The 10,047-nt window shown below is 45.0% G+C and overlaps 1 protein-coding gene across 19 annotated transcripts in view; it reads left to right on the top strand.

Moving 5' to 3' along the window:
• Positions 1-289: 289 nt before the first annotated feature.
• GPHN (gephyrin) overlaps positions 290-10,047 on the top strand; it is a 234,953-nt gene continuing 225,195 nt past the window's right edge. For 5 of the 19 annotated variants that reach the window (XM_053385619.1, XM_053385698.1, XM_053385653.1 and 2 more), the window contains exon 1: positions 292-471. In XM_053385619.1, coding sequence (XP_053241594.1) covers positions 408-471 — 64 coding nt within the window. In that variant the 5' untranslated portion in view covers positions 292-407. Of the gene's footprint in view, positions 472-10,047 lie in introns of all 19 variants that reach the window. The other 14 variants (XM_053385715.1, XM_053385740.1, XM_053385724.1 and 11 more) reach the window with 5 other exon arrangements.

The raw sequence follows: 10,047 nt of genomic DNA, 5'->3' as shown, positions 1-10,047 counted from the left end.
GCTCCTCGCAGCCCAATCGGATCCGACGGAGGAGGCGGAAAAGAAACAGAACCGAACGAGCCAAGGCATGGCCCGCTCTCCCGGCGCTCGATTGCTGCTGCCTGAGCCCAGCACTTGAGAAGTCCTCCTCCGGCCAGGAACTCGCCCGCGTTCTTTTCGGCTCCGCCCCGCGCCGAGCCTGGTTCGTCCGCTTTCCCCGAGGCTCCTCCCCCTCCCCGCCCCGCTCCATGCACTTCTGCTTCGCAGCCCCGCCTCCCGCGCCGCCCCCTCTCCCCGCTGGCTCCGCCTCCCGCGCGTTCCCTTCTCCCCTCCTCCTCCTCCCCATTCCCCGCTCTCGCGCTCCTTCTCCCCCCCCTAATTTCCCCCCCACCCGCCTCCCTGTCAGTGCGGTGGCTGCGCTGGGAAACATGGCGTCGGAGGGGATGATTTTAACGAACCACGACCACCAAATCCGCGTCGGGGTCCTCACAGGTAACGAACCGCGACCGCGAAGCGGGGCAGAGGTGGCTACGGGTCGGGGCTCGCGGTCAGGCCGCTCCACGCTGGGTGTCCCCTCAGCCGCCGCCGCCTCCGTCGTGCCGCTGCCAGCTCCATTGCCACTGCCTCAACCGCCACCTCCTCCTTTCCCGGCCGTGGCTCCGACGCCGCTGCACCCGGAGCCCGAGCGCCCCTCGCCGGCTCGCGTGTGTGCGCTCTCTCCCTTCGCCCCCCACCACCCCCGGCTTCCTTCCGAGCTCGGCCTCGGCAGCGTCCCCGGCGTCGCCGGCTGAGGTGGAAGAGAGGGAGGACGGGAAAAGCTGGCTTGGCGGGCGAGCGAGAGTAAGGCTGCTGCTGGTGGGATTGGGCGCTGCTGTTGCTGCCGCATGCGGGCGGGAGGCTGTTCAGTGCCGCAGCCTCGAGTTCTCCGCTCCCGCTGGGGACTGGCCCGTAAATAACCCGCGTGGAGGGAGGGAGGCAGGCGATTGGGGGGGGGGAATAAAAAAGGGAGAAGCGGCGGTGTTGGGTTTGCCTCGGGCGCCGAGGGAGATCCAGGTGCTCAGGGAAAGCGGATGCATGGCCAGGAGCGGCATGCTCCCCTTGGCTTCCCACAGGCCCCGGAGGAATCCGAGCACCCCGCTCCGCTTTCACCGCGGGAGGGGATCGCCTTCAGCTTGGGCCGAGGTGGCATTCCTTTGCAAAATTTTCCTTTCTTCACACTGGGTCCTTTTCATTCCGGAGGAGGCTGTGTGTGTGTGTGTGTGTGTATTTGGAGGCGTGGGGGGAGGGAGGGGGGTTGCTAATGGGTGCAGGGCTGTTTCCAAACGCTGGATGCCACCCCCACCAGTAACATGCCCTTGGTCACCCCCCTCCCCTCTTTTACCCCCCCCTCCCCTAGTGGGACCGATCTCCCCCGCTGCGCTGCCCAGAGGGAGAAGCAGCAGCCGGCGCCTCGTAACCAACCGCCTCCACCTCTCGTCCGCTCGAGCGGGCAAGTGAGCAGCGAAGGCATCAGCCAGGGACCCGCTACCGACGCCTCCACACTTTCTCTGGGTGGCACGGCAGAAGGGATTGGGCCCAGCCACCCAGAGGGCGACTCTGTGAGCTGGGTGGCTGCTGTTGGCTCTCCTAACCAGGTGGACAGAAGCAAAGGAAGCTGCAAGGAGCAGCTGCTGCTGTCCTGTGGTGGATTGAATTGGTTCCATTGCACTGGCCAGAGGGAGCGGGGAAGAGTTGGGTGGCATTGACTGCTTGTTGCCCTGGTTACTTAAGTGCACAGGTGACCAAGCAACAGAGGTGGCAGGTCATGTGTTGATTGGAATTGAACTCAGTAGGCCTAGTCCTCCCATCTGTGCCAACTAGAGAAAAGGAGTGATTGAGTAGGGGCAGTGACTCTTGCTTGCCACTGCCACTTGCTCACCAGCCTGCCCAAGCAGCCACTGCCACTTGTTTCCCGGCTCTCTCTGAGCAGCAGTTTTGGAACCAATTCTCACCATCACCTGGAGAGAGAGGTTGGTTAAGTGTTCCCCTTGCTGCCTGCTTTGGGCCCCACTGGAAGAAGGTGGCCTGTACACAGAAGCAGGGAACCAATACATCTTGTGTGGTGACTTTTCTTTTTTGGCTTGTGGCATTCAGAGGCAGATAGATACTTAGGGTTGGTGTCAGTGAGTGTGCCTAACGGGCTGGGATCTTGGCAGTTGCCCAATGGAGGCTGATCTCCAATACCAGCCTTCTGTTCACTTGGGAATTTTCTTCCAGGGCATAACTCTCTAGTGAGTATGTAGTGTGGAACTTTGATTCCCCCCTTCCCATTTCTCTTTTTGGTGATATGGCTGCCTAGATGTCTGTCTTAGATAGCTGAAGACAAAGCTAGAGGGTTTGAATGATCTATGAGATTAAATTGGAAGTGTGTGTGATGATCGGTAGGAGGGGGAGGCAGGCCAGTGGGAGTTGGAAAACCCTAGAGATTTTTCTTGCACGTATTTTCATATTCTTTTTAATTGAGACTGGGTGAGAGCCACTCTCTGTCCCCTGAAGGAATCTTGTTACAGAATGTGAGAAGATAAAACAGCTGAATGAGAAATAGAACAGCAAAGTATTATTATTATTTTTGCCTTGTGGTATTAAATAAAAATGCCTCTCTTCTTTAAAAAAAAAGGTTCTGTATTCATGTACTGCGTACTTGGCTGCCCCAGATTTTGCGGGAGCCTATGGCCTGCCTATGAATAGCAACTTGGAACCTTCCTGAGTGTGAATGTGACTGGGAAATCCCAGTCTGATGATGCGCTGTTCTCTTCTCTTGGTACTGAAACTACCAGCCTCTGATTTTCATCTTCAGTAGCTGCCAATAGAATGTAGTTGTTAGGCTTGAAATTCTCTTCCTTTTCCTTCTGTCAAGCCTTTCTTGCAAGAATATTGTGGCAGTGTACAAAGTTCTAGAAGCCGCTGCTGTAAGAAAAACATAAATCTTAATGATGCTTCGGCATTGTAGACAACTGGATCGTTAAATATGGCAGATGTGGTTTGGCAAGGTATGAAATTCAAACTGCTGGAATTGTTTTGCCTTCCTATTTGCATATTTTCCTTATCTATACTCTCAGAGGCAGGGGTTCTTACAGAAGTCACATAAATGTCTAGGGGGAAGTATATGCAAATACATTTTGAATTTTGTTTTGTGGGGCCAGGTTTACTTTATTAAATGGTAGTTCTGACCGCCTTTATGTTGCATTTGGGAATAATGCAAACCCAATTGTTTGACTTCATCATTTTTAAGAAAAATTATAAAAACAAACGATGGTTGTACAGGATATATTCTTCTTGAAAAGTAATCTGTCTTAGTGTAATGATTTTCTTGCAAGTGTTGCAAGATTTCTTTATTTGTCTGGTTGGTGTAATTCCTGTTCTACAGAAAGATGTGAAACTGATTCAAAAGACATATTATTTTAACCTGAATGTTTTCTGTGTTTTTTAAGTTTTGCCTCCTGTAATTTAATAATTACAGTTTGGTGGATGTTTATTAGAATTGCAGATGGAATCTGTAGGTATTATCAAAGTAATTTATGATGTAGAACCAATTTTAATTCCTCTGGATTTGGTATAATCATCGCTACTGTGTTTCTTATGTAGCATTTTAGAAATAATTGGAAGTTAGTTTATTGGTTTAGTATGAGCTCTTCATCTTTCAGTTGTTTCATATTCATAAAGTTTTATAAAAGAGTCTATAAGCATCAATATTTTAATGTACTATAAGTGTTGCATTGATTGGTTAGGCAAATGCTAAAAGTACTGATAGGTTTTTCATAGCAATTATATTGAAGTATGTTATTATTCTTTCCTTTCATTGTGAGACAGATACAATAGTTCTATAGTGAATAGTATGAAGGTATCCTGTGTGTTTAAGAGCTTTGTCCACAAAACTCTACCTGTTTTATATGTGATCTTTGATAGCATTGTTTGTCAAGACATTTAAAAATACAATTAAAAATATAATTTGATGTAAAAGTTAAATCCTTACCTTTTGGTTACTCCCACAATTCAATTCAAATTTTAAAAAATGTCTTAGTGCTTTCTGAAAGTTGCCAGGTTAGAGCTAAATTGCTAAATTTTGGGGGAAGTAAATTAATCAACTGTAGGGCAACCGGTAGGAATGTTCTGTAGATTAGTGCAGTATATTGCTGTTATCATGGTTGAGGGTGTTTGGTTAACTTTAGACACTGCAACAATACCAGGTCTCCTAGCTATGTTAAGCCTTGTCCAGAATGTCTTCAGGGACCTAGAAAAATATTCCAACTTCTTTAGCACAACTCCCCCCCCCCAGGCCTGTCTAATTCCTTAAAGTTTCTTAAGGTTGCAGTCCTATGCCCATTTAACCTAGAAACAAGGCCCATTAAACTTGGAACTTGCTTCTGAGTAGACATATAGAATTTTATTGTAAGAGCCCTCAAGTGAGTGGTTATTTATGAATGTTTCATGGGTATGCAAATAATTACTGGAACATGTAGTATTACTTGACCAGTGCTGCTATAATATAGAACGTGGTTGGAATGTAGGCTAATATATGTCTCGTGATAGTTTGGTATTTAGAAATACATGGTTATAATTTATTTTTCTGCTCACTTTTGAACTATGGTTATAAAGTAAATAATGTTACTAACATCTATGCTCTTTTTGTGAATGTTGATCACTTTGAACTTTTTGGCTTAGCTGATCTCAGTGCAGTGGCTACAGAAGTGTAGCCTGGAAATAAGAGTTAATAGCTAGAACCATTGAGTGATGGATTTGCTACAATAGTGAAATAAGGCTTGAGATATTCCTCATCACCAAGGAGCTCTGAGTACTACATGTAGTCTATCCTGAAATTATTGAGTTAGTAAACTTACAGCCTAGACTTAAGCAGGATTTTGGAAGTAAGTTCCATTAATGCCATGGAACTTGTTTCCTGATATATGTGAATATGGTTCAGATTCTGACTGGTCATCTACCATGTAATTGGAAAACAATAATAATGCTGCAAAAATCATCAATTTCTCTTGGTTTCAGATAAGAGAAGGTATCAGTTGCTGTAAAAAAACCCTACTGTATGCACTTACTTTAAGCGTCCATTGGCCAGGAATGATTTCAATTAAAACCACACTGTGTGCTTTTCACCAGAACACTCTTACTTAATTTTTTTCCTACCCAGGAATCATAGGCATAGTTCTGGTGTAATCTAGGACATGCTGCTGTCAATTTCATCACCCCCTTAGTGGAAGGTAAGTAGTTAGGACTTCCATACTCAGTGCAAGTGCAGCAACCCTATTTAATGGGCACAGGGAGAATAAATGGCATGTTTACTTTGCCAATGTGTTCTTTCAAGTCAAATCCATACTCCAATAGTGGTTTTTGTTCTTTGCAAAGATAAGGTAATGGCAAAGTTTTCTAAGCCAGGGGTTCCCAAACTTTCTACCCCACAGCCCACTTGAAAGGGCAGAAAATTGCAGAAGCCTATCACTCACAAAACAGGGGCACACAGCGTGTCAATAACGTTGGCAGATAGAGGAAGTATTTGACATCATCCGTTCGCAATTGCCAACATAATTTTCTATTAATATCAAATCAATAGGAGGGGGTGGGGCAGGCAAGTGAGGAGGCACCTGGCAGACAGTAGCATTGAGGCCCAGCTGAAAATTACTCAGGACCCAGGCTCCCAGTTCACTGTCTGAGAATCACTGGTCTAAGGTATGGCCACCTTGCTCACCCAGTATTTATTAGAGGGGGAAATTGCAATAGGAGTTGGGAGTTCAGCAACATCAGGAAGACCACAGCTTCCCATGCTTTTAGTTCATGCACTGCTTGTGGTCTTCACAGAGGCATCTGGTTTCCCATTGTGGCAAACAGGATGTTGGACTTTATGGACCTTTGGACTGAGCCAGCAGAGCATTCCTATGTGTGTCTTGTTTACAGCCTTCCATAGTCACAGTTTGGAAAGCCATTTTAGGTGCACCCAAGGGCCTGAGCATTCTGAGTGAAACTTCTGAGATCTTTCTTTGACCAGTAGAGTTCTCTTGCTCCATCATACACTTTTAAAACTAATCTCAACACACACACCCTTTTAAAAAGGAAACAGTTTTGTGGTTTAGGATGCAAAAGCCCTGCTTTTGAAGATGTGAAGCTAGGAACTTCTATTTCTCCCTGGATTCAATATAATGTACTATTGGCATTCCTCTTCATGGCAATGACTATAGTTGTAAACTTATAAACAGATGCATTTGCACATTAAATACATACGCACACATACTGATTACACATTCAAGTATGCATCCAATCATCATTTAATTACATCTTATTCTTAACACTCCATCTTATCTTGACACAGGAATGTAAATACTATGCTTGACATTTAGTTCTAATCTAGTTGTCTAGGGTCTCTATTGGACAGAGTACAAGGAGTAAGATTGGAATGTACAGGTAAACAGGTACATATAATCTCATAATTTATTATTTCTAGATGTTTGGTGCCAGATACTGTCTAACTTGCTAAGCAACTCCCTCTAATGTTTTAACCCTAGAATATATGTATCTCTTTCATGTATACTGGAGTAGAAGATAACATTTAGAGCATCTTAATGCTATTATATGTGTCCTAAAGTTTCAGGAATCTGAAGGTATAGTTTAACTATGCCCTTCATTCCTAAGATTGGGCAAGTTTTCTTCCCTCCCGAAAGTAGCAGGGAAGTGGCAAAATCATATAAATGGCGTTTCCATATGAGCAGTCAGTCAAGTGGGAACCGTGACTCATATGCTAAGTACCATAAGCCTTTCCAGACCTGGTGAACTGCAACTCTGATTATCCCAAATTGTTAGCTATACTGGCTGGGACTAATGGGAATGACAAAATAGCTCAAGGGTACCAATTGGAGAAGGCTGTTTGTTAAATCATTTTCTCTCTCTCTCTCCCTCCCTATGCTGGGATGCGGGTGGCACTGTGGTCTAAACCACTGAGTCTCTTGGGCTTGCCGATCAGAAGGACAGTGGTTCAAATCTCTGCAACAAAGTGAGCTCCCATTGCTCTGTCCCAGCTTCTGCCAACCTAGCAGTTCAAAAGCACACCAATGCAAGTAGATAAATAGATATCGCTGTGGCGGGAAGGTAAACAGCATTTACTTGTACTCTGGCTTCTGCCATGGTGTTCCATTGCACCAGAAGCAGTTTAGTCATGCTTGCCATATGACACGGAAATCTGTCTGTGGACAAACACTGGCTCCCTCGGCCTGAAACGAGATGAGCACCACACCCCATAGTTGTATTTGACTGGACTTAACCATCCAGGGGTCCTTTACCTTTTACCTATATATATGATGGAGAGGAAGGTTTATATTATTATTGCTTGCCTTGCAGTATGTTAAGTCCCCAGACAGGTTTATAAGCCTACATTCAAATTGAGGGCTTTTTCTAGGAGATGCTGCTAAACTTTCTTCAGTCTTCTTTGTTTCTTAAATCAGAGTATTTCTTTGAGATTTTAATCCTTTAAATTACCCTTGTTTTGGCAATTCACATTGTCACTTTGCCTCTTCCCCCCACCCCAAAATGAGATCACCGTCTGATCCCAAAGTGAGATTGCTGGCTGCTGTTTTCCATGTGCCACTTTGTCTTCCCTCCCAACCCCAAACATGTAAGTTCAAAGCTAGCACAATACCTTGTATTAAACACACACACACACACACACACACACACACACACCAGTTTTTGTAAATATTAATTTTTGCCACTATTGCAGGGGTTGAGCACCATATGTGTTTGTTGTGTCCAATTACGAATTGCTATTAAAAATGTGCTATTAACAGTGTGTCACAGATATGAACTATGCATTAGTTCATGTGTTTCAAAAAAATAAATCAAACGTGCAACTTAAAAAAAAGCGACTAAACATTCTGTTGTGGTGCCCACAACCTATGTTTCAGGAGCCATCTTGTGAATAGCTTATATATCTGCATTTCTAACATGGAAATGGAAGAGTCTGCCTTCGTGGGTGAAGTCAAACCATTGCAGAGTTTCAGCGGCAGCTGTGGCTCCAGATACAGGAGAGGTGTTTTGTTGCAGCTGGGGCAGATAAAGACATAGGTATGGCAGATGAAAGCATCGGGTAGTGCTGATGCAGGTGTACCGTGCCATTTCTTCTTTCTGCGCTCCTCCTACCGGTCATTCCTCCTGTGGTCACTGTGGGGATACACAACCTGATTGACTGTCTCTAGGTGTTGTGGTCATCTGCAAGGGATTCCAAATGTTGCCAGCCTTCATGTTGCATTTACAGACATCTTTGTAATGCAGAGTTGGTCAGTCAGTGCCTGAAGGCAGCTCCCCATAGAGCACATCCTTGGGGATCCTGCCATCTTCCATTCTGTTGACATGACCAAGCCAGCATAGATGTTGCTGAGACAGGACTGTGAACATACAGGGGACGTTCGAGACTCTGTCCTGCCATGTGATGCCCAAAATCTTCCCGACACAGCGTGCATGTGGAAGGCATTGAGGCGGGTTTAAGTTGCCTATGTCTCACTACCATAAAGCAGCATGCTCAAAGAGCATGATTGCTAGACCTTCTTCTTGGTATTGGTCGTTAGCATCACATTCTCCTGTACTTTTTTCTGGAAAGGCGAGTCATTGCCATAGCCGGCTTTGCCAGTATGCTTGTCCAGTTCAGCACTGATTGAGAGCTTGCTAGTTATGGTGGAGCCAAGATAGACAAAATCGCCTACTACCTTAGACATGTGGTCAGCGCTGCTAATGCGTGGAATGCAGAAAACGCCCTGTCCCAGAATGTTGGTATCTGTCAGGCTGATAGAAAGGTTTGGGCAGAATGGTTGATGAAACTGTAGAGCTTCCTCAGAGTGTGCTGTCAAGAATGCATCATCTGCAAACAACATCTCTCTGATAAGGACCCACCGTACTTTTTAAAGATAAATATAGAACCTATAATATAGATGTGTGGAAACTAACCGTATTATTTGAAAGTGTTTTACAAAAATGGACGACCACTTACCTTCAGGGAAATGCAAATTCATTTGTGAAATAGAAATACCATGCATTACCAATTAAGGTCCTTTTAAACAAATTTCCAGGTTAAAAACGAAGTCATGAGGCAATTAACAATATATGATAAAATAATAGTCAAATAAAATATAACGGCAAATGGATTAATATCATATTTGTATAAATCTATTTTTGAGGTTAGGGACGTGGGTGGCACTGAGGTTTAAACCACAGAGCCTAGGACTTGCCGATCAGAAGGTCGGCGGTTTGAATCCCAGCGACGGGGTGAGCTCCCGTTGCTTGGTCCCAGCTCCTGCCCACCTAGCAGTTCGAAACCACCTCAAAGTGCAAGTAGATAAATAGGTACTGCTCTGGCAGGAAGGTAAACGGTGTTTCCGTGCGCTGCTCTGGTTCGCCAGAAGCAGTTTAGTCATGCTGGCCACATGACCCGGAAGCTGTACGCCGGCTCCCTCGGCCAATAAAGCGAGATGAGCGCCGCAACCCCAGAGTCGGCCACAACTGGACCTAATGGTCATGGGTCCCTTTACCTTTTTATTATTGAGGTTCAATTTTGCCCTCAGCAAAATTTGAGAAGGTGGTGGGAACTGAAATTGGAATTTAGAAATTGAAGAGGAGACATGGAACAGTCTGTGGATTAAAGCGTCATACAAATCTATATCGGTAACAACAAAAGAAAGAGCCCTTAAAATTGTACATGGCTGGTACTTAACACCTTGATTCCTAGCTAATATAAAACTGGACAGTTCTCCCTTGTGTTGGAGAGGAAGACCCACTATAAGGACATATCAGCATATATGGTGGGAGTGTCCAAAAATAGAAAGGTTTGGGGGAAAAATATATTTACTAAAATACCTTTAAGTACAAGGCAAACAGTTCCCATGACTCCAGGACTAGCTCTGCTTAATTTGTATAGTCATGCTATGTTGCAAATTGGAAATAAATAACTCATAACATATCTGTTAATTGCTGCAAAAACAACCATTGTCAAGAGATGGAAATCATTACAATTTTTGACTATGGAGCAATGGTGTAATGCAATTT

This window comes from Podarcis raffonei, chromosome 1, assembly GCF_027172205.1.
Source record: "Podarcis raffonei isolate rPodRaf1 chromosome 1, rPodRaf1.pri, whole genome shotgun sequence".
Lineage (NCBI taxonomy): Eukaryota > Metazoa > Chordata > Lepidosauria > Squamata > Lacertidae > Podarcis > Podarcis raffonei.
The sequence above is the reverse complement of the archived record's forward strand: the minus strand, read 5'-3'. Positions and strand labels throughout refer to the sequence as shown.